The following is a 25,328-nucleotide window of genomic DNA, read 5'->3' on the forward strand; positions in this document are numbered from 1 at the left end:
AGGGTCTACTCCTTAATGGTGGCTCATTAATACTGCCAGTTTCCTGTGTTAAGGAGAGTTAGGCTGTCCTACTCCCTCACTGCTCTCCATTGGAAGTATCCAAAACAGAGATCAAGATCACTCCTACCAATGTCCCTACCCTTTCAATTTCTGAGGAGCAGCAGCAGGGAGCAGAGCTGCCTAACTGCTTTCAGCCCAACCAACTGGTACCATATTTCTTAGTCCACAGGGGCACTACACAGTTAGGACCTGCTTTTCCTCTCTTGGGAGCTCTGGGAAAAAGAGGGGAGAAAGAGTAGGTGAACAGAGGTAGGGAGAGACAGACAAGATCAGTCAGACAATACAGGAATGATGATGAATGAGCAGTAGACATTTATGCAAGAGACTCTTGACAAAACAAGACATATCCATTAAAAAAGATTGCCGTTAAGCAGTACAACTGAGTAGAGCTTGGTGAAAATTTTTGGACAAATAGTTTATTTACCAAAACTGCAGTTCAGAGTTGACCAAAACCTATTTGTGAATTTGACATGAATTCCTCGAACAGTTTCATCTAGAATAAATAAATGAAAGGTGGAGAGGGAGTCCCCTAACCACTGGACGATAGAGTCACTCTCACTCCCTGTGGCCCAATTAATATTTAATTATTTAAACAAAAATAGAACAGCTTCAACAGGAGAAAGAGAGTCCCACCCCAATCACCCTGTGTCCCAGTAATTAGTATCACTCCTCTACTAAGTTCAAATCCCTGCTCCAAATCAGGCAGAATAGGGACCTGAATCTGGATCTCCTACATCCCAGGCAAATCCTCCAACCACAGCACTATAGGGTATTAGGGCACCAGTATCTCATCTCCCCCAGTGGTTTTGTAAATAACGTTTTCAAATTTTCTTTGAGTTTAATTTAAAAAAAGAGTGGTCAACTGTCCAAAAACTAAACAAGATATTAAATTTCAGGCCAAGCTAAATGTTTAATGTGATTCGAAAAAAAACTGTTGCCTACCTTTTGTAAGTGTTGTTCTTCGAGATGTGTTGCTTATCAGTATCCATAGGGTTGGCTGTAGCACCCTCTTGAATGCCATGCTTATGCGTTGGTATATTAGGCACTGCCAACCCTATCCTACACCCTCTCAGTTCCTTCTTGCCAGCTCGTCCAACAGAGGGATAGAAGGGTGGGCAATAGAATGGACATGAGCAACACATCTCGAGGAACAACAGTTAAAAAAAAAGTTACTCGTTTTTTCTTCAAGTGCTTCCTCATGTCGATTCCATTCTAAGTGACTCAAAAGCAGTATCTTCAGAGGTGGGCTCAAAGTTCAGTCTAGCGGCTTGCAGTACTGCTCTACCGAAGCCAGCATTGTCCGGGGCCTGCTGGGTAAGTGTGTAATGGGATGTGAAGGTGTTGACGGACAACCAGGCGGCCCCCTACAGATGTTCTGGAGAGGCACTTGGGCTAGGAAAGCTGCAGAAGAGACTTGCACCCTGGTTGAATGGGCAGTTACGATCACCAGAGGTGGAACCCTGGCCTGATCGCAGTGAATACAGGCAGTGATCCAAGAAGAAATTCTTTGAGTGGACACTGGATAGCCTTTCATCCTGTCGGCCACTATGACGAATAATTGCGTCGACTTGCGGGATGGCTTGGTCCTTTCAATGCAGAAGCCTAGTGCCCTCTTGGCCTCTAGGGAGTGCAATCTACGCTCCTCCTCCGACTTATGCAGCTTTAGAAAAAAAAAAAAGATAGATAAGTAAATGTCCCAGCCCATAGGAAACTGCAAGACCACCTTGGGCAGGAAAGCCAGGTGTGGCCGCAGCTGGACCTTGTCCTTGTAGAAGACCGTATGGGGCGGTTCTGAGGTAAGCACCCTAATGTTGGACACCTGGTGGGCAGATGTTATCGCAACTAGTAACGCGACCTTTCAGGACAGGCGAAGGAGAGAGCAGGAAGCCAGAGGCTCTAAGGGGAGTCCACTGAGCCACGACAGCACAAGATTCGGGTCCCATGATGGAACGGGGTCCCTGATGTGTGGGTAGAGGCACTCGAGGCCCTTGAGGAACCTAAAAGTCACGTCCTGGGCAAAAACCGACCTACCCTCAAGCAACAGACAGAAGGCCGAAATAACGGCCAAGTGGACCTTGATAAACAAAAGGGACAGGCCTTCGAGCCGGAGGTACGCCAGAATCAACTTCAACGACACGTGCTCGGGCCAAATACCTTTATTCGAGGTCCAATAAGCAAACTGCTTCCTTTGGGTCAAGTAGGTCACTCTGGTGGAGGGCTTTCTGCTGCCCAACAGGACCTGCTGGACAGCGGCCGAGCACTCCTGCCAAGGATCACCTTCGCCCTGTCCTGCTTGATTTTCATGAGGACTCTGTGAATCAGTGGCACCAGAGAGAAGGCGTACAACAGAGCCCCTGACCATGGGAGCAGAAAAGCATCTGACAGGAAGCCTCTGTCGATCCCCCAGAACAAGCAGAACACGTGCTGGACGCGAACAGGTCCACCTGGGAAGTTCCCCACCTCTGGAAGATGAAGCTAGCCACTTCCAGATGGAGGGACCATTTGTGGCGAGACAAGAAGGTCCTGATAAGGCGATATGTCAAAACATTCCTGGCACCGGGAAGGTGTGGCTACGAGATGGACGACGTGTTGTATACAGAAGTTCCAGAGCCTGAGGGCTTCCTGGCAAAGGGCAGACAACCTGGTCCTGCCTTGCTTGTTGCTATAGAACATAGCGGCAGTACTGTCGGTCAGAACCTGGACCACCTTGCTTTTTATGTGAGGTAGGAAGGCTTCGCAGGCCAGGCGAACCACTCAGAGCTCCCTGACGTTGATATGCAGGGAGCAATCGTAACTCGACCAACAACCTTGCGTACTGAGCTCGCCCAGTTTGGCTCCTCACTGGAGGTCCTAGGGCCACTGACAGGGATGGAGCCACAAAAGGGAACCCCCTCCTACACTGATGCAGGAGTCCACCACCATGTGAGTGACGACAGTACATGGTCCACGACCCTGATCACACAGTCCATGCTGTGTCTGTTGGGGACATAGATCAATGCCAGCCAAGCCCATAGGGGACCTGAAGCAGAGCCGCACGTGCCAGACCACGTAAGTGCAGGCCACCATGTGGCCCAACTATCTTAGGCACGTGAGTGCGGTGGCGAGAGGGTGGGCTTGCATGCACGAGATCAGTTACGCCATGGCTTGGAACAGAGCTTCAGGGAAGAAGGCTCTGGCCTGAAGTAGAAGCAAGGACTGCTCCAATTAACTCAGTGTTGTACAGGCATTCAGATCGATATCTTCTCATTTATCAACAGCCCCAGCTCGCGACAGTTGGAGCAAACCAGATCAAGATGCCACTGCACCTGATCCTGGGACCGGCCCTTTATAAGCCAGTGGTCAAGGTACGGATAAATTTGCACGCCTCAGGTAAGCAGCCAATGGTGCTATGCACTTTGTAAACACTCTCTGGGCTGACGAGAGACCAAAGGCTCTCGACTTTCTGAACGAGGAGTTGTTCATGAGAAAGTTCCCTGAAGAGGGACGGGAGAGGTTGGAAGGAAGGGAGGGCCAGCCTCGAACTGCAGGGTGTAGCCCAAAGATATTATGAGGAGCACCCAATGGTCCGAGGTCAGCGTTGACTAGACCAACTGTAAGGGGCGCAGGCGGTTGAGAAAGAGCAGGGGGGTGGATCCTGTGAAGTGACTGGGGCACGGTCCACAGGCGCATCCTCAAAATGCCTGCTTCTGGCTTCCTTGGCCTCTGGAAGAACCAGGCTGGGCAAAGGAAAGGGAAGATGAAGGGTGATGCAGTTAAAATCCTTTGTCTCTGTCCTTCTTTCTGTAGGAGCTGGACCAGGGGACACCCCAGGACTCGACGGAGGCGGACAGAAAGGCTTTCTAGCCTGCTGAAGAGCGTGAAGGCCCAAGGAATGGAGCGTGGTACGGGAGCCTTTAAGGGTGTGGAGCCATGCATCAGTCAGCTCCGAAAAGAGCCCAGCTCCCTCAAACAGAAGGGTAGTCTGCATCTCCTGGGACAGAGGAGAGTACCGTAACCAGGACCTGTGTCTCACAACCACCACAGAGGTGACTATCCTGGCTGCCAAGTCTGTAGAGCCCCATGCCATCTGGAGGGCAGCTCTCGCCACTGCTTTGCTTTCATCCACCAAGGTGGCTAAGTCCTGGGCTCATCCTGTGGGAGGCCCTCCTTGCTGATGGAGTCCCACAGGTTGAAGTTGTACTTGCCTAGCAGGGACTCATGGGTAAGACACCTGAAATTACAGGCTGGCTGTCGCATAAATTTTTCTGACAAACAAGTCCAGCCTCTTGGCATCTTTATTTTTTGGCACGCCACTTGCCTGCCCCTTTCATTGACGGCAGACATGACCGGGGATCCTGCTAGAGGATGGGTGTACAGGTACTAAGACCCCTTTATGGGGACATAGGGGGAATGGAAGAGGGGGTCTGCCACACAGACTTGGCAATTTTAAGGACCCCTAGGTGGATGGGCATTGCAACACGGGCTGGGGTGGAGGAGGGTATAACATTAAAGAGGTCGGACTCCTCCGCTAGCTCCTCAACCTCCAAATTCAAGTTGGCAGCCACCAGCAAGGCCTGTGCTCTTTGAAGACATCTGAGGAGGAGCTGTTTGTTTGTGAGGGGCCCACCACCACTTCGTCCGGAGACAACAAAGATGACTGCACAGTAGGGGGAGGGTCTGCTTATCCTTACTCGTCCGCAGATGGCTCCTTGGGCGTCGGGGCCCACTGTGTTGCCCCCACGTTGGATTTGGCACCGTGCTGTGACTCGGGTGCCAGCTGAGCCGGGTGCAGCTTGTCTGATCCACCGTTCCTCCCACGGTGTGACTATGGGACCGACATAACAGGTACACCCCACAGGTTCCAGTACTGCCACTGAGCAAGCCATTGCCACTGCCTCCACCCTGCTGCTGCAGGAGCCACACCGGTCTCATGTACTGGTGGCGATTCACCTTTTAAAGACGAGGGGTTCAACTCCCCTTCAGGCTTGGACCACTGCCCTTCTGGTGACCAGGGCAGAGCTGTAGATGCCTGAATCTGCCGACTAACCCTCGCCAGCGACCAGTAAGGAGAGGGAAAAAGACTGGTGCCTGCCCAAAGAGCAGTACTGGGGAGCTGGAGACCAGTCCCACAACCTGAAACAATCCCGCACTGGGGGTAATCGACATCTGGGAGACCACCTAAACAATGGTGATCTGCGCCATGGCGAACTCTGGCAGGAGACCCAACAGTACCATGGGTATGTAGATCAGAATAGCGACTCAGGTGTCCTGTGCCTCACAGGCAGAGACCTTAGCATCAGGAACCTGTCTACTAATCGGGGACAGAGGCTGAGGTGCCAGGATCCAAGGCCTGCGGTCTGGAGATCAGGGACGCTTTGCTGCTTTAGGGGGCGATCCCATAACCAGCTTGCCCGTAGATGCCGGGGCTTTGGCCTGCTCCATCACCTGGCTTGGTGTCTGCGGTGCCGGTTGGCCTGGTTGCTCTTTGGCCGCCAGGCCCGTTTTGGGCCCAGATGACCGTACTAGGGGCTGGGACTTCCAGCCACTCCCAGGAGTCAGAGGTGGGATCCTGGCTGGACTAGGAGGTCCGACCGCAGCGGTACCCCCCAAGCAGCTCCGACCAGACACAGGTCCTTTGCCTGAAGCCCCCTTTTTCTCCGATGCTGATGGGCCAGTCAACTTCAACTGCTTCTTAGGCACTGGGGAGGGGGAACGGTGCTCGGAGAATTCTGGTGCCGGTAGTGCACAACATGCTGATGCCGAGGTGCTGGGCGTGCAGTCTGAACAAGAGTGCTCTGAGATAGGACAAAGAGCAGCCTCCATGAGGAGGGCCCTCAAGCAGGTATCTCGTTCCCTCTGAGTTAAAGGGTGAAAGTTTTTGCAGATCCTGCACTTATCTTTTTTGTGGGACTCCCTCAAACACTTTAAACAACTCTCGTGGGGGGTCACTAATGGGCACTGGCCAGCTGCACAATGAACATGGCTCAAAGCCAGGGGAACAGGGCATGCTTTGTCTGAGGCGAAGTCCCAGCTCGGGCTACCTCTTAAACAACAACTATAACATTTAACTTAAAGGTCTAACTAAGTACGTATCAACGAACAACAAAGGAAACAGAACAATGGACTGTAAGAACCCCAACACTCTAGCGATGCAAGACAAGGCACTCTGACCAACTGTCATAGGTGGTAAGGAGGAACTGAGAGGGTGTAGGGTCAGCAGTGCCTAATATACCAACGCAGGAGCACAGCACTCAAGAGAGCGCTACAACCAACCCTATGGGTACTGCTAAGGCAAAAATCTCCAACAACTGTGCACGTGGGCACGCAACCTTTTTTTCTTTTCCCCCCCTACTCTGAGTGCTTGCTCATGTCAATCCCATTCTAGGTGGATCATAAGCAGTATCCCTGGAGGCAGGCTCAGAGTTCATGGTCGTTTGGCTTGCAACACTGCTCTGCCAAAGCCAGCATCGTCTCGGGATTGCTGGGTAAGTGCATAATCAGATGTAAACGTGTGGACAGACAACCGGGTAGCAGTCCTGCAGATATCCTGAATTAGCACCTGGGCCAAGAAGATGCTGGTAGAGGCCTCGCTCTCTGGATACCGGGAGAGCCTGGGAAGGCATCAGCCCTGCCACCAGTCCGGATCCCCTACCACTCCCTGGATTCGGTGCTGGATCCTTCAGGGGGTTAGGAGACCCTATCAAGCTGAGGGGGGGTCGTCCATATGGCTCCAGTGTGGGCTGGCAGCCCGAACCGGATCAGTTGCCCTTCTTGCTCTGTGCCACGGAGCTGCTCTTCTTCGACCTTTTCTTAGGCCCCGGCATCGAGCAGCAGTGCCGGGTGTAGCCTGGCACCAGGGGTGTGCTGCGCACCGAAGCGCTGGGGCAGAGTCTGACCAGGAAGGTTCAGATGCCAGACTGAGAGCAGCCTCCCCTCAAATGGATGTCTCGCTCTTTCCGAGTTCTGGGACGAAAGTTCTCACAGATGCGACACTTCTCCTTCACGTGTGATTCCCCCCAAGCACTTGACGCAGCTGCTATTGGGGTCACTAACAGGCACAGGCCTGTTTCAATCAAAGCAGGGCTTAAAACATGGAGACTGGGGCAAAGTCCCCACTGGGACTCTAACTACACTCCTTAACTACTGTAAAACTATTTACAAGGCCTGAAGGCTTGAAGACTGAAGTAGAAGAATCACTAACCCTTGCTAGGCAAGGGAAAGGTTCTCTGACCAACCACCATGGGTGGTAAGAAGGATCTGAGAGGGGGTAGGGCCAGCGGTGCCTAATATACCAACGCATGAGCATGGCACTCAAGAGGGCACCACAGCCGGCCCTACGGATACGGCTAAGGCAAAAAATCTCTAATGTCTGCGCATATGTGCACACCTAGAATGGAATCTACATGAGCAAGCACTCCAAGAACAGTTTTAGTTTTTCTTGTTTTGCTGATAAAACAAAAAAAAAAAAAAATTAATTTGTGGTCTAGTCAAAATGAAATTTTTTTGATTTTTTCACACAGTTTAACTGCAAAAACAATGAGGAGTCTGGTGGCACCTTAAAGACTAAGATTTATTTGGGCATAAGCTTTCGTGGGTAAAAAACCCACTTCTTCAGATGTCTTTAAGGTGCCACCAGACTCCTCCTTGTTTTTGTGGATACAGACTAACACGGCTACCCCTCTGATACTTGACACAGTTTTTAAACTCTGAATTTCCAGAAGTCAGTTGTAGAGTAAAACATACACATTAATATTTCAACATCTAAGGTAGGATGAAAACGTTTCAACACCTTATTCTGCCTATATACTGAAAGCAAATTAAGCTTTGATCTTCCTTGCTTTTTGTTTTCTAACATATCCTTAAGTTTACTATCTTTTAATATCAGTGAAGGTGGTAAATTTGTAAGTGCTAGACTTGAGTGTAATTCCTTGGCTATATAATGGACTCAAAATGACATTGTTCCAAGGTTTGAGACTGGCTACAGCTACATTAAGCCCTAAATCAACGCCAAAAGAAAGCACTGCTAAATTGGAGGAAGTAAGGGGCTGTGTGTCAGTTTAAACATCAACATTTCATGAAAGGCTAGGGCTAGAAATATAGGATGTATACCATAAAAAAAACCAGGAAAACCAGCTTGGAAATTATACAAAGTCTCTAACCCTCAGAGCTGGCTAAAGTACTCTATTAAATATAATTGTAATTGAACAGAGTGGGGGAACAAGAGAATAACAAGAAACACTAGATTTTCAAGTGTGGGTCACTTTAAATATTTTCCATAATTTTGTTGTAATTAGTGAAGTTTTATAATCATTACTCAGTTTCACATCCCCACCTCCAGAGAACATGGTATTGCTTTTATTGCATGCACTGCACAGTCACAAGCAAGTTATTTTCCGCTTCAGTCCCCAGCTGCCAGGGGAAGGGGAAGGCCGGGGGGAGGAGAACCAGAAGTGCAGGGGGTATCCGGAAGGTCCAGTCACCAGGGCTGCAGATGCTAGACCCCCCTCCTCCCGTAGCATCCCCCAGTCAGGTGCCTCCCCCATTATTTTTAGTAGAAGTCTGACAGGTCACAGGCTTCCATGATTTTTTATTACCCACGACCCTGTCCCTGACTTTTACTAAAAATAACCTTGACAATCTTAACCTTACTGATTACACAAGAAGTGATAGTGATAAAAAGGGATGAGTGGGAAGGAGAAGGCAAGGTGTTACAAGAGAAATAGGCGATAAGTCTGTAAGACATACCTGGATGGTGATTACTGTTTTTTGTTTAAAGAAAAGGAATACCTGTGGCACCTTAGAGACTAACAAATTTATTTGAGCATAAGCTTTTGTGAGCTACAGCTGTTTGTTTTAAAAGGTACCCTTAATGAGTAGATGAGTTTTAGGTAGAATCTGAGTACGGTACAGACAGCAAACAGCTTTTAGAAGGGCATAACAAGCAACGTGGAAGGTGGTAGACATATTTGAGAGAAGATGATGAGAGGAGGCTAGAGTCACAGCTGGAAATTTATATTTTACCAACATAGACACACTAGTATTTTAGAAGTCCAGTGTCTTTGGGCTATAAACACTTAGGCATACTAATAAGCTTTCCCAGGCACTAGCCCTGAACCAGTAATCAAATCAGAGAGAAAGATTCCAATCCTTGCAAACAGCTAGCCAAACAGAAATGTCATGTAATGACTAAAATATACCAAACATATTACAAATGTTCTTTAAACCTGAAGGCATAACCAACCCAAACTTTTCAGACAATGAGAAGCTGAGTCTCACAGTAGCTTATTTTGTTTAACAATTTAGATTTTTTTTTTTTTTTTTTAGTTTAATTTTTTCACCCCTCTATATTAGGACAAACATGCTTTTATGATTGTCCTACAGAATGTCTGACAAAATTAAAGACTTTTTAAAATACTCTTTGTACTAACAGCTAAAATATCAGTTTTCCTAACCGTTTTTAGTCATATTATTCAAAATAGGTGATTTTTTTTAAAAACAAAAATTAAGAACATAAAAAATGGTTATATTTTGACAGACCAGTGGTCCATCTAGTCCAGTATCCTGTCTTCCAACAGTGGCCAATGCCAGGTGCTTCAGAAGGAATAAACAGAACAGGGAGAGGAAAAAAAAAACAAAAACAAAACACACTACCACATATAAGTGACCCACTAAGGCAGGCTCCCTGCCTTCCCCAGCCCCACACCCCTCCTGGAAGCGGCCAGCACACCCCCATGAGAGGCAAGGTGTTCTCCACACGCTACTCCTGCATGCAAGCACTGCTCCGCAACTCCCATTAGCTGGGAACTGCAGCGGCGCCACAGGCCCTGGGTAGGCAGGGAGCCTGCCTTAGCCCACTACCCGGGAGCCGCCCGAAGCAAGCACTGCCCGGTGGGAGCCCGCACCCCAACCCCCCGCCCTGAGCCCCCTCCCAGAGCAAGCACTCCAAACCCCTTCATGCACCCCAAACACTGCCCCAGCCCAGAGCCCCCTCTTGTACCCAAACTCCCTTCCACAGCTTGCACTCCTCACCCCCTCCTGCACCGCAACCCCCTGCCCCAGGCTCAGCCCGGAGGCCCCTCCCACATTCCAAACTCCTCTGCCCCAGCCCAGAGTCCGCACCCACTCCCAAACCCCTGCCACAGCCCATGGAGAGTGAGGGAGGGTGGGGGAGAGCGAGCAACAGAGAGAGAGGGGGTGATGGAGTGAGCAAGGCAGGGCTTCAGGGAAGGGGCAGGGGAGATCCTGGGTTGCACTTAAATTTAAAAAGTGATCTTGTGTGTAAAAAGGTTGGAGACCACTTGGTTAGTCATACTAGAATTCTGCTATAGCATGAGTGCAATTTGTCTTACCTTCAGCAATTGCTCCTAGAACCAGGATACCTGATTCTTTAACCACCCATTCTGGATGAAACAGCAGTTCTTTCAAAAGGGGCAAAATGTGTGGCAGCAGTTCATCACGAAATACATTGGCAAGGACATCTAGTGCAGCAGCAGAACACTTCCCTGAAAATTAACATATTGTAAATCTGAATGTATTATAATACCCGTTACTACATTGTCTCTCTTCATTTCAAACTACCTTAGCCTTACACTAACATTTTAGGGCAACAGGGGGAGCAGTGTAGCAATGCTTCTGTTTCACTGTAGTGTGTAAATACTCCATTGTATTCTGGAACCACAAATCACATTCCAGGGAGAAACAGTCACACTGCATTTATGGGCTACATAGCCATGGACGGGCAGCTTTCTCTACTCAAGATCAAATAAATAACCATAGAACAGAGCTTAAACACTTGTGGATTAGTTGCAGGGAGAAATTATTCCATTTCACAAAATAGTTACCATTAAGCAATTAGCAACACTAAAAGTGGTTTCAGAGCAGCAGCCATGTTAGTCTGTATTCGCAAAAAGAAAAGGAGTACTTGTGGCACCTAACAAATTTATTTGAGCATAAGCTTTCGTGAGCTACAGCTCACTTCATCGGATGCATTCAGTGGAAAATACAGTGAGGAGATGTATATACATAGAGAACATGAAACAATGGGTGTTACCATACACACTGTAACGAGAGTGATCACTTAAGGTGAGCTATTCCCAGCAGGAGAGCGTGGGGGAAGAGGAAGAGAGACCTTTTGTAGTGATAATCAAAAACAGATGGACAGAGCCAGAAGAGTACCAAGAAGTCACCTACTACAGGACAGGCCCAACAAAGAAAATAACAGAACACCACTAGCCATCACCTTCAGCCCCCAACTAAAACCTCTCCAATGCATCATCAAGGATCTACAACCTATCCTGAAGGACAACCCATCACTCTCACAGATCTTGGGAGACAGGCCAATCCTTGCTTACAGACAGCCCCCCAACCTGAAGCAAATACTCACCAGCAACTACACACCACACAACAGAAACACTAACCCAGGAACCTATCCTTGCAACAAAGCCCGTTGCCAACTGTGTCCGCATATCTATTCAGGGGACACCACCATAGGGCCTAATCACATCAGCCACACTATCAGAGGCTCATTCACCTGCACATCTACCGATGTGATATATGCCATCATGTGCCAACAATGCCCCTCTGCCATGTACATTGGTCAAACTGGACAGTCTCTACGTAAAAGAATAAATGGACACAAATCAGACGTCAAGAATTATAACATTCAAAAACCAGTCGGAGAACACTTCAATCTCTTTGGTCACTCGATTACAGACCTAAAAGTGGCAATTCTTCAATTAAAAAAAACTTCAAAAACAGACTCCAACGAGAGACTGCTGAATTGGAATTAATTTGCAAACTGGATACAATTAACTTAGGCTTGAATAGAGACTGGGAGTGGATGGGTCATTATACAAAGTAAAATTCTTTCCCCATGTTTATTCCCCCCCCTCCGTTCCTCGGACATTCTTGTCAACTGCTGGAAATGGCCCACCTTGATTAGCACTACAAAAGGTCCCCCCCCCCCCGCTCTCCTGCTGGTAATAGCTCACCTTAAGTGATCACTCTGGTTACAGCGTGTATGATAACACTCATTGTTTCATGTTCTCTATGTATATACATCTCCGCACTGTATTTTCCACAGAATGCATTTGATGAAGTGAGCTGTAGCTCACGAAAGATTATGCTCAAATAAATTTATTAGTCTCTAAGGTGCCACAAGTACTCCTTTTCTTTTTACTAAAAGTGGGAAAGACTAAGTTGTTAGTGAAAAGAGTGATACACTTCAGCCCTCATGAAATAGTTTCATGCTCCTACCAAGTACAAAGATTTCTATCATAATTTTGTACAGTAACTCCTCGCTTAACGATGTAGTTCTGTTCCTGAAAAATATTACTTTAAGCAAAACGATGTTAAGCGAATCCAATTTCCCCATAAGAATTAATGTAAACCTGGGAGGGGGGGGGGGAGGTTCCAGGGAAATTTTTTCACACACACACAAGTTTTAAACAAAATTTAATACTGTACACAGCAATGATGATTGTGAAGCTTGGTTGAGGTGGTGGAGTCAGAGGGTGGGATATTTCCGAGGGAATGCCTTACTGCTAAATGATCAACTAGCACTAGTCTGAGCCCTCAAGGGTTAACATGTTGTTAATGCAGCCTTGTAGAGTGGGAGGCTACACAAATGGAGGGAGGAGACACAACAGAAGCATGGCAGTGGCTGCAAACATCCCCTGCGGAAACTGAACATGATGATGAATGCACGCTATCCCACTGGAGCGCACCACTCCCTCCACTTTCCAAAGTGCGGGGCGGCGGGCCGGGGGGTGTATGTGTAAGTGAGTGAATGAGAGAGAGATGTGCATTGCCCCTTTAAGTATACTGATTCCACTCTGAGTACACTGCCTTTTTAAGCAGATCAGCAAGTTGAGACAGCGGCTGCTGCCAACAAGCTCCCTCCGTGCAGAGTCCTGTCCCCACTGCTCTATGGAGATGGAGTACAGGAGCAGGGGACACCCTGACATCAGCACCCCTCCCCCGCCCCCAACAAGCAGGAGGCTCCCGGGAGCAGCTTCAAGGCAGAGCGCAGGAGCAGTACATGGCAGTGCAGGGGAAGGACACCTGAACTGCCCAGCAATGGATAACCTGCTGGACAGCTGCCGCACAGGGAACTTAAGGGGGCTGCCAGCCCACCCTGGTTCCAAGCCCCAACCAGCTAGCTCCAATGGGCTGCTCTTCCTGAAACCAGTGGACAAAGCAGATGGCTACCAAACAACGTTATAAGGGAGCATAGCGCAACTCAGGGGTGAAAGTAAGACAGTACGGGTGGGTATGGCATACCAGTAAAAAGTGGCAGCCAGTACTGGTCCGTATCCATCTGACTTTAAAGTGCTGCTGCAAAGGACCCTGCTTAAAGCGCTGTCGTGGCAGCGCTTTAATGTCGTCGCCCCTTTTGTACCCCCCTCCCCCACCTCTGACGGGGGGAGGGCAAAAGGAGCAGCTGCCCCAGGGCTGGCAATTTAAAAGGGCCCGGGGTAGGCCAGGCAGCGTGGAAGGGCTGGCTGGGGGATACTGACCCCCCAGCCCCGCCCTTCCGGGGGCCAGAGCCGGACCCCGTACCGATAAATCTTCGGCTTTACTTTCACCCCGGCACAACTTTAAACGAGCATGTTCTCTAATAGATCAACGACATAACAACGAAACAACATAACCTGGGACAACGCTAAAGTGAGGAGTTACTGTATGACAAACACTTAAAGCTAAACCAAAATTATAGCATATACATTCATTCAACCTGCTCAGATATAAGGAAAACAAGTTGTCGACCAACCTTTTCAAACCATTTACTTTCTAATCTGCTATATATAGCATCAGCAATTCCGAGATTATGTAATCAGATAAATAGAGGAAACTTCACATATGACTTTTCAGTCAGCTAAATATATAAAGATAACTATTCCACTTACAGTAATGAATGTAACAAAATCAAAAAGGAAAAAATACAGATTAAACTGTGTTTTATAGCAATATACAAGCTAACATCTGGACTGTCTCTGGAAAAGATCAATCATGAGCCCAAATCTACTTCTGGATTCTAAAAGTGAACAGGATTCCTGGAACATGGGTGTTGCACATTATTTTGTGATATATATGACAATTTTCTATTTGCATCTGGATTATTTTTAAATAAAATATTCTGTGTTTTTCTTAGAGACCCAGTCACAGTTGCCAACTTTCACGCGGTAAATAAGCACCCCGACTTTCACAATAAGCCAAAAATCAAGCTAATCCCATTTCAAAACAAGGCCAAAACAAGCCAATCCCTAAGAACCCCAACACTCTATGTGACTAGATCCCCCCAGCACACAGTCTGGGACTGTGGTGGGCCCACTGTGCACCCCGACTCTCTCCCCCGCTTGCCAGGAGCCGATCAGGAAAAAAAAAAAAAAAGCAGCAACAAGCTACAAGCCAAAAACTAGCCAACAAGCAACTCACAAGCCAATTAAGCCAAAAACAAGCCCAATTTCTACATTTTCACCATGGGTTTGGCATGTTTGGCACCAGTTTCTAGAATTAATTTGTTATCTGATAAATCTCATCTTGCATTTAAAAGTTTCCAGCTCTCAAGGGTGGGGGAGGAGGGGAGGAACAACAAAAATACCCCACAAAAACACAAAAACCTTGAAACATGAATTTTTCCAGCAGCAGGGAGGCAGAAGTGGGCATTCCTGCTTGTGGCTCTCCATGGTGCATCCCAGAGGCGGCAGGTCATTCCTATCCCAGCAAATGGGGGACAGGGGAAGGCATCTTACTGATGATATGGGTAACAAATGCCACCTGCATAAGCAGCCAGAGCCAGCTCAGCAAGAAGATGAAGCACATGACACCAGTCAGCCTGGCCCAGGTAAGGGATCAGAGCCTGGCCCATACTAGGGGTTCTCAAACCATGGGCCGAGCCCCAAAGGTGGGCCACAACAGTCCCGGGTGGTCCGCCATCATGGGAGGAGTTTCTGAGGGGTGAGCAGCAACACCAGGCACTGTGTGTCCAGGTCAGTTTCCTCACATGGGCTGGGTAAGGGGAGGGTGGGAGAGCAGCTCCTGACACCTCACAACACAGCTCATGTGGGGAAACCAACCCGCATGCACGAGTGCCTGACGTTGCCACTCACCACCCTTTCCCTGAACCTGCTGGGGGGACAAAGGAACGTTCTGGGGGGAGAGCAGTGACACCAGGCACTCTGTACGTCCAGGTCAGTTTCCCCACGTGGGTTGGGTAACAGCTGCCGTGCCATCCAGACTGAGGTAGGTGTATGTCCTTGGTGCCCACGAACCACTGGGTGCTGGTGGCCAGAGTGACCATGTAGGACAGCATGGTGCACACAGCCAGAAGGAGCAGAGCTGTCCCCACTGTGCCAGCTAGGGACTGAGTACATGGCTGGGCCCCGCAGCAGTGGCATCCCCTAAGACACAGCCCCTCCCCACACCCTGAGCTACCTCCCTGCCTGCACACAGCCCCTAGCAATCAGTCTTCTTTCTCCACCCTGAGCTACACCCCTCCCAGCACGCAGCCCTTAGCTATCCACTGCCTGCACCTTGACCTGGCTGAAAGACTGAAAACCAAAGATATCATCAGGTTGACCCTCACTAATGTATGTCCCCAGATGGAAAAACTGTACAAGGAAGAGCAGGCACATCCATCCCATTAAGAATGCTCCTGGTCTGCAAGTTATTCTATATTTTTATTTACAATGTGATTCTTTTCTAATTAATAGAGAATAGGGTTAGGTCTTTACTTACACAGCACAATAGTATAGATTTTACCCTAAAAATATTGAAAAACACAATATAGTGTTCAAGTTGGACAATATTTTGTTTTAAAAATGAAACAGCACAATGTGTTTTAACAATTTTGTTAAATATTGTTGTGTTGCTTATTGTTCAGTTTTATACAAAACAGTTTTCCCTGTTTGAACACCACATTTTGCTCTGAACTTTTTTTAAAGTATAGTTTTACTAAAACTGTTTCATTTCAAAGGTCTTGAAGCATTTTTGGAGTGCATATTGCTAGGAATTTCTAACATTAAAATGAAAATGAAACACACATTGTTTATTACGGCAAAGAGTCCTGTGGCACCTTATAGGCTAACAGACGTATTGGAGCATAAGCTTTCATGGGTGAATACCCACTCCGTCGGATGCATGCCCCGAAGAAGTGGGTATTCACCCATGAAAGCTTATGCTCCAATACACCTGTAAGTTTATAAGGTGCCACAGGACTCTCTGTCGCTTTTACAGATCCAGACTAACATGGCTACCTTTCTGATAATTGTTTATCACAGCATTCTAGGTTATATTTACATAATAATTAAAATGAAAAATTTTCCTCAAGAAGCGTTAATAGTGGGCCATGGTTCCGACTGCAGCTGCACAGATGAGCCTTGAGTTAAAAAAAAGTTTGCAAATCCCTGGCCCAGACCACTGATGCTGTTTTTGGTCTGGCTGGCAGGGGGTGAGGGGTGGTACTCACAACATGCCAATTATGAATCCCGGCCTCGCCCACAGTGGCCCCAAAAGACTCAGGAGAAATACTGCAGTGCTGGCCTGCCAGGAGCTAAGACCAAATCCATCCCTCCATCGGGGCCAGCACCGATGCTGCTTGAAACATGAGCAAAGGCGTGAGGAAGGCCAGTCTTAACAGAGGGATCAGAATGGATCCTGGTCACAGTGTTAGCTGGTGAGAAGCCGCTGTGGGGTGGGGCTGAGGCTCCTAGTCGCTTCAGCACTGCCCCCGTTCCCCCCCTGCCAGCCAGAGAGGAAGCAGTAAAACCAGCCTGGACTGGAACTGGGGCCCTGATCCCTGCCCCGGAGCCAGGTCGGCTGGCACCACAGGATTCATCTATTTGCTGAGCTGGCTCTTGCTATTCATCCAGGTGGCTTTTGTTACCCTGTCCATCAGCAAGACATACACCCTTAGCACACCCTCCACCCCAATTCCATGGGATAGGACCCTACTCCAGGATGAGATCAGTCCAACTAACCACCCATGAGCAGCCAGCACCTCAGAAGGGAGGCAGAAGTCCTGTGGCTGGAAAAATTCACAGCAGGTTGGGGGGGGGGTGGGGGTGGAAACGACCGACTGCAGCATACATATCCCCTGAACACACATTTATCCATGACACTGCTGGAGATTTGTTGGTTTATGTGTTTTTTAAATCTGTGCTTTTCTCAGGGCCTTAAATATAGAAGATTAAAGCACTAAAAAGTTACTCCTTAATGCCCAGTCATGTTAGGCAGATCAGCCATGGGTTTGTGATGATGTAAGACTTTCTGGAACTTAAATTCACTTGGTTTTCCACTAAGTGAGAAGGGTAAATCTGGAAAGTCTTCATTAATCTGAGCAGAAACATCTAATGGATCCATTTGCCATACTAACCAATTAAGGTAAACATACAGTAGTTACAAACACGTGAATTTAGCTATACAGCAGAGTTTCTTTTTAAGCAACAGAAAGAGTGCCAAGCAATCAAAGGATTTCAGGAATGTGAACAGAGCTATCCCAAAATTAAAAACGTCAGCATTTCTGTTTAATGCACTAAAAATACACAAGGAGTCAGAAAGGGAGGGTTCTGAATTACATGAGCTGTAGATTTTACACTACCTAACACAGTAGTTTGACTTACTTAAATTCCAATCAGAAATAGTATCATCATCATCAAGCTCATCATCATCGTCGTCATCTTCCTCAATACCATCTTCTTCATGCTGCTGAGCCACTGTCCGTGAACGATGAAAACGAGGCCTTATGTCCTGTTCACTATCTGGAATAGCTTCATCTTCTTCAACATCCCCCTGTTAAAAATGAAACATTAAGCATGCTTGCAAGTTATTATACCATCAGATTATGAAACAGTACAGCCACGTTGCCCAAGATATTTTAAAAGGCAATATAGTGGGTAATATGTTCGGGAAAACTATGACAACTTCTTCAACTTCATAGCCACCTCAGGCAGGCCACCTGACCAAAAGAGCCACTAATTCCTGCATTCTTCTAGAAACATGAACGGAGAGGGAAGGAGGAAAAAGAGGCAGAGAAATCCTGTTTATTGTACAGTAATAATTCTAAGTTCTGTGTCAGAATGGATTAATTAGCGCAACTTCTTAGCTATATCCTATACTGTACAAGCTATTTCTGCTAAGTAGAAACTGCCCTAGCACAGTAATTTAGAAGTGAATAGTCAAATGAATACATTCCTTGAGAAGTAAAGTGAAATTGTTGCTCACCTTCAGCAGAATAATATCTATTTCTGAGTACTTCATACCATTTACTAACACAGGTATCAACCTACAAAGAAAGGTTTTAATATGTATGTGTTAAAAAAAGCATAATTCAGACAACTGTCAATTTTCTAAGCCAAATTTTGTTTTTAGAAACTGGTTTATATTTATCATCAATAGGCTAAATTTTTCAAACCTACCCCTAAAGTTAAGCTCCTAAATAAAAAAAGCAGTCTGATTTTCTGAGGTACAGGCATCTGGCTTATGAAATTTTGACTGTATGTTACAAAATTTCTAGTTTAAGTTAATGTATTGCATAATTGAGGGAAATCTAAATTAGTTTTAATCATGTTATGCATTTGATGAAATCATGTCTTAACTGTAAGTTGAACATTTTCAACATTATAAAATTAATGCTTCAAAGTGCTTCTGGGTACAGGCCAAATCCTTTGAATGGGGACTCAAGCTCCCAATGTGTGCTGTACACATTGTTTCACCTAACCCTTTAGGACAGATGGAAGAGTACTAAGGTGGCACCCACTTGTCCCAGCCACCTTGCTGTCCCTACTCATATAACCACTCAGCAGGTTAGTCACTCCACTCCTCCTTAGTCAAGGACTATCCCAAATATCTTTCAAAAATTACATCAAAACCTCATAAACCGAACCCACTGTACCCACCGAAAAAGACATGATCTTCACAATGAGAACACAGCTCTGCAGGGAAGGATACAGTTTTAATGATCCTAGCTCAAGATTTGGGCCCAGCTTCACTACTGTTACGAATATGACACAAAGATCCCTAATTGGCCTGGGGTGTGCATAATGTCACCTGCATTAGCCCTACCTGGCACGGACTATAAAACCACTTCCTAATCTATACTGGTCTCTTCCATTACTGTAGCTTTACTGCAATCCTAATCAAGTGTGAAACTGTTTCAGAACTATTGTCACAATAAATGGAAAGTTTACTTAACTTAGCTCGAGAAGGGTGTCCCTGTAAGTGCTCCACTTCAGGATGTTTGCATCCACATGAGCTCTTGATCAGATATGTTCATCAGCACTGTCCACACATCTGCACCTGCACTCTAGGCAGTCTTGCACGACTCCAGTTCCTTCTAAACCACCGAAGTCCAGAGAGAAGACTAAGGCAGGAGGGCAGGTAGAGGAGCTCCCATGGGGGGGGGGAAGGGGGAGGGGGAACACATCTCAAAGCACTCCAGTTACCGTACAAGTAGTGTTCCTTTGGGTGTTCCACTTCAAGAGATTCCAGAGCAGTATCTCAATTATGGAGGATGGTGCTGAAGAGACAGATTCAGTATGGACAGTAGATCAGCACCAACAAAAGCCTCATCAGCTCCAGAAGCAGGCATGATAGCACAATGCTGGGAAAACATGCCTATCAAAGACTAGGTGGCTGCTTTGCGTATGGCTGAGACAGGTATGCTTTTCAGTAGGGCTGCAGAGGTAGACTGAGCCCTGGTGGAACAGGCAATCATGCTAGTTCAGGGGTTAATACCCGAAGCTTTAAAACAGGTTAAGATGGACTTCCAGTCTTTTGTAGAAATCAGATGCCCTTTCATTCATTTTGTAATGAAGATGAGAAGCCTACAAGGAGTCACATAGGACTTAGTCCTCTCAGGGTAAAGAGTGGAGAGCTGTTCTTATGTACAGTGTATGGAGCTCACTGCTCCTTTTGAAGAGCGAAGCTTGGGATAAGATGCCAGCAGGTGAATTTCCTGATTAAGGTAGGAATCGAGGGTGTAGATGTAGTGTCACATTATTGAGATAGAATACTGTGTATGGTGAGTCAGCCACCAGACTCATAGTTCCCCTACACTCCTGGCTGAGATGTCTGCTACCAAGAACAAGATCTTGAGGGACAAATGAAGGAAGGAAAACATTTCCTATAGGTTCAAACGTGGCTTTCCTCAGAGCACTGTGGACTAAGTTGTACATCCATATAACATACCTCATTTTGAAAGAGGAAAAAGGTTGGGGGGAAAAAAAAAAAAAACCTTAATAAACCTTATAGTGGTTGGGTATGGGGGGGGGGGGGGGGGGAGAGAAGAAAACTGTGATGGCAGCTAGGTGAAAAAAATAGTTACCTACCTTTCATAACTGTTGTTCTTCAAGATGAGCTGCTCATGTCTGTTCCATTCTAGGTGTGTGCACGCCCACGTGCGTGGCCAGAGATTTTTGCCATAGCAGTACCCGTAGGGCTGGCTGTGGAGCCCTCTAGAGTGTTGCACTCATGCCGCGGTACATCAGGTGCTGCTGGCCCATGCACTCTCAGTTCTTTCTTGCCAACAACTCCAACAAGAGGGGCAGGAGAGTGGGTAATCGAATGGACATGAGCAACATATCTCGAAGAATTCCATTCTAGGTGGCCCACAAGCAGTATCAATGGAAATGGGCTCGGAGCTCACCGTCATGCAGCTGGTAGCACAGCTCTGCCAAAGCCAGCGTCATCTCGAGCCTGCTGGGTCTGCACAAAGTGCGATGTGAACGTATGAATGAACGAGCAGGTGGTGACCTGGCAAATTTCTTGGATCAACACCTGCGCCCTGACGGCCGCCGAACATGTCTTTGCTCTAGTAGAATGAGCCGTCATGATTGCCAGTGGGGGCAGCTTCACCAGCTCGTAGCAACAGCGGATGAGGGTAGTGATCAAGACGAGATTGTCTGGACTAACACTGGGCAACCCTTCATCCAGTCTGCAACAGCAACAAACAATTACGTTGACTTACAGAATGGACATGTTCTGTCAGTGTAGAAGGTCAGCTCCCATTCGATCTCCAGAGTACGCAACCTGCACTCCTCATCTGATGCATGAGGCTTCGGACAGAGGACCGGTAAGTAAACGTCTTAGCCAGTGTGGAACTGGGAAACGAACTTGGGCAGAAAAGCCGGGTGTGGATGCAGCTGGACCTTGTCTTTGTAGAAGATTGTATAAGGCAGCTCCGACATCAGCACCCTGATCTCGGACACCCACCGAGCCGAAGTTATAGTGACCAAGGACACCTTCTAGGAGAGGAGCAGAAGGGAGCAGGAAGCCAAGGGTTCGAAGGTGGGCTCATGAGCTTCAAAAAGCACAAGATTCAGGTCCCACAGGGGGACTGGGTCCCGGACATGTGAGTACAGGCGTCTTAAACCTTTCAGGAACTGCACCATCGTCGGATGGGTGAAGAGCCACCTGCCAAAATGGCTGCCAGCTGTACCTTGACCGAAGGCAAAAGCAAGCCCTGGAGCTTAAGATGCAACAAATAGTCCAGGATGTCCTGCAGTGACGCTTCCTCAAGACTGGACGAATGTGCTTGTCCGAGGCCCAACACGTGAAGTGCTTCCACTTTGCCACACCGGTAGCCCTGGCGGAAGGCTTTCTGCTACCCAGCAGGACCTGTTGGACCGCAGCTAAGCGCTCCACGCAGAAGCCACGGTGTCAGGTGCAGCAATGCCAGGTTCAGGTGGAGCAGGTTGCCGTGATTCTGGGACAGCTAATCCATCTGGGTCAACCACTGAAAGACTCAGCAGCATGCCAAACCAGTGCTGGCGAAGCCACGCCGGGGCTCTGAGGATGAGAGATGCTTTGTCTTGCTTTGCCTTTAGCAGGACCCTGGGGATACGTGGTACTGGCGGAAAGGTGTACATCAGCATTTCCAACCACGGAATCAGGAAGGCGTCCAACAGGGAACCCTTGTCTCTGCCGTGCAGGGAACAGAATATGTGGCACTTCCTCTTCCATCTGGACACAAACAGGTCCACTTGGGGAGTCCCCCACCTTCAGAAGATCAGACTGACCACCTCCAGATGGAGAGACCATTCGTGGCAAGACGAGAAGGTCCTGCTGAGATGACCTGCCAGGATATTCTTGGTTCCGGGTAGGTGGGTGGCCACCAGATGGATGGCATGCTACACACAGAAGTCCCAGAGGCTGAGCATCTCCCGACACAGGGCCGACAACCTGGCACCACCCTGCCTGTTGATGTAATACATTTCAGCCATATTGTCCGTGAGGATCTGCACCACCTTGCCTTTCAGGTGGAGCAAGAATGCCTGACAGGCCAGGTGCACCGCCTTGTGCTCCCTGACATTGATACAAAGGGCAAGATCGTGCCAGCAGCCCTGGGTGTTGAGCTCGCCCAGGTGGGCCCCCCAGCCCAGGTCCAATGTGTCTGAGACCAGGGTGAGCAACAGTAATGGGGACACAAAGGGAACTCCCTGCAGCTCTGACTTGGGGTCTGGCCACCAATCTATGGACGAGAGGACGTGGCTCGGTACCGTGACCACTCAGTCCAAGGGGTGCCTGCTAGGAACGTAGACCATTGCCAAGATGTCTGCAGGGGTTGCAGATGAAGCTGGGCATGACTGACCACATACGTGCATGCTGCCATGTGGCCCATCAGCCACAGTCATGTAAGGGCCACGGTGATTGGATGCCTCATGTGGGCAATGAGATCTGACATGGCCTGAAAACATGCTTCCAGAAGGAAGGCCCTGGCTCGCGTGGAGTCAAGAACCGCTCCGATAAACTCTATGCACTGGACCAGAGTTACTGTGGACTTTTCTATGTTTCTGGTTCTCCTGAGCAATAGAGACTCAGGTTCTTCCTGGATACAAAGATCCTCGTGGAAAAGGAGCCTGGATGGTACTAGGGACTTGAGATAATCTTCAGGAGTTAGAATGCTGGGTGGTCCTGGAAATGGTACCAAAGCACAACCTCTGTGCCTTCATTGCTGCTTGCAGAAGATGTGGTTGATGACTATTTCTGCTTAGCCTTAAGAGTCCTTGTACTTTGGAAGCACTGGGTCCGGTACTGACTTAGGTTCTGCTGTAGCTTAACAGATGGCTTCTAGATATGTGGGGTGGCTTTTCTAGCTAGTGCCAGGGTCTTGGTACCAGAGGACATAGGAGCTCAACAATACCCTTGTTGGTATGTGGGGCCTCATGAGCTAAACCAAAAGGGTGACTTTCCCCTTCTCTTATCCCATCCTAGGAAATGGGATCTCTTTTTTGATGGTCTGGACAATTCTGAGGAGTCTCCAGGGTCTCTGCTTACTGCAGCAGCAGTGACAGCTGCTAGGGCTCTCTGCGCAACCAAATCTGATGTACAGGATGTGACTTGGACTCCATAGCTCTCAAGGAGATATTCCATCAACAGACATTTTAACCTGTCTTCCCTTCATTTTTTTAGACCTATTTTTATATCTTAAGCAGCTTTTACAATTGGAAGATGCAAGTCTCTCCCCCAAGCAGAGGCCACTTGAGTGTCTGTCATTGAGGGGGAAAAGACCTGTCAGACCTGCCCATCGGGTTTGGAGCCCAATTTCTTGGGCATAACCCATTACTTGAGGCTGCAGATTGTACCCTGAGAAAAAACAAAGGCTCTGATCAGGCAAGAAAAAGGAGAGTGGGGGAACCCACCCCCCAAAAAAGCACAAACTGTTAAATAACAGAAAAATAAAATAAAAGAATAAGAAAAAGAACAAAAGAGGTAGCAAGCTGCATGGCTAGGGACAACACAACATGCCATCTCTGGCCACAGGCCATTCATTAAGAAGGCACTAGAGCGGTGGTGGGTCTATCCCACCCTACGCCACATATCCTTGTGCTCGGATATGAGGATATCTAGGGTGTAGGCCCAGCTCTGTGGATACTAATGAGGCAAAATCTCCAACTGGGCACAGGCAGATCCTGAAGTGGAGCACCCATAGTGACACTATTTGAAGAACTTCGTGAATGCTTATTGATCACAGCTTTGCCAAAAATCTCCTTTTAAGTGTATGTATATGACTTCTCTCTAGTAAGTTTCTTCAAGTAAATTGTAAAATCAAACCAATTAGACAGCAACTCAATCCATAAAAATAGTACATGCTGGATCTGACTACTGTTGAAGTCCATGTAAACTGAATGTGCATCAATGGGAGAATCAGTCCCTATATGTGTTTTGTGACTGAAAATGAATGCCAGCCTTAATATACAGGCTTCCTATTAGCATACCACCTTCACAACAAATTAAATCATGCTGGTAATAGCTTCTCCCCTACCCAAATAAATCCAAATCCGTTTAAATAGAGAAATACTTAAACAAATTGGTGTTTAGGGATGTATCAGCATTTCTTGAGCATCATTACCATGGTACATGGGTGATGAGTACCTGAAGCTATATAGTAAGTAATCTTACAGAAAAATAAAAAGCCTTTGAAGAGCGAAGGTGGGAAAGGGTGCTAGACACCATAGCAATTGGATCATTTCACAGACACAATTAGCTGAGTTTTCAGGTAGTTTTCTAGGCTTGTCTAAGGAAATAGTACACCAACCTTGCCCACTGTTTAACTTATTATAGCTCTAAGATTTTCAAATACTGATAGAATTATGTTCTCAAAGTTCCCCCTTTAAAGACGACTAACTGCTGAACAAAATGCTGAAGTGCACAATATTGCAAGGAAGACCCGAATGTTAAAAGTAAATTTTTAGTTAAAAAAAAAAACCTTTGTATTCACCTTCTACAGCTACTGAATTTATTATCTGAATCAAGCCTACATTTGCATTGCAACTTTAAAGTCAGTATTAACCATCAACACTAAAATACACTCAAAAACACAGAATGATGTAAAGACAAGAAAAACAGAAGTACTTCAAAATGCAGTAATTAAACCAAATGTTCTTTAGCAGATTGGATAGAACTTTTGAGTTAAATAAAAAGAGTTATGTTTAAAAGAGGTTAAATCAATCTTAAATTTAAAAAAAGTCAGTTTACTTACATGTTGCTAGGGGTTGGTTGTTTTTTTTTGGTAGTAATTTAGAAATATAGAGTGGGAAGAAAGTAAAGTAGATGTTTTGGACTGGTTTCTTTTATTAGTTTCCTAATACTTAGCCAAATTTCTTCTTTTTTTAACATAAAATTTCTTTCTACTAAGAATTTTCACATTTAAACTGCACATCTATAATGAAAAAAGACAAGCCTCACTAATCAGTGTAAGAACACACGCGCACACACACCCCGACCGCAAAAAAAAAAAAAAGGTGACATGAAGACAGCTGATGCAATATTTGCAGCCTAGACCAAGCTTC

The 25,328-nt window shown here is 47.1% G+C and overlaps 1 protein-coding gene across 9 annotated transcripts in view; it reads right to left on the minus strand.

Moving 5' to 3' along the window:
• TNPO1 (transportin 1) overlaps positions 1–25,328 on the minus strand; it is a 164,362-nt gene that overhangs the window by 43,919 nt on the left and 95,115 nt on the right. For all 9 annotated transcript variants that reach the window (XR_006290790.1, XM_037903052.2, XM_037903057.2 and 6 more), the window contains 3 exons: positions 18,262–18,322; positions 17,661–17,829; positions 10,389–10,541 (listed from right to left, as the gene is read on the minus strand). Coding sequence is in view for 8 of the 9 variants with exons in the window: in XM_037903052.2 (XP_037758980.1) it covers positions 10,389–10,541; positions 17,661–17,829; positions 18,262–18,322 (383 nt within the window). In the remaining variant the exon portion in view is untranslated. The remainder of the gene's footprint in view (positions 1–10,388; positions 10,542–17,660; positions 17,830–18,261; positions 18,323–25,328) is intronic.

The sequence above is a fragment of the Chelonia mydas genome, chromosome 5 (assembly GCF_015237465.2).
Source record: "Chelonia mydas isolate rCheMyd1 chromosome 5, rCheMyd1.pri.v2, whole genome shotgun sequence".
Taxonomy (NCBI): domain Eukaryota; kingdom Metazoa; phylum Chordata; order Testudines; family Cheloniidae; genus Chelonia; species Chelonia mydas.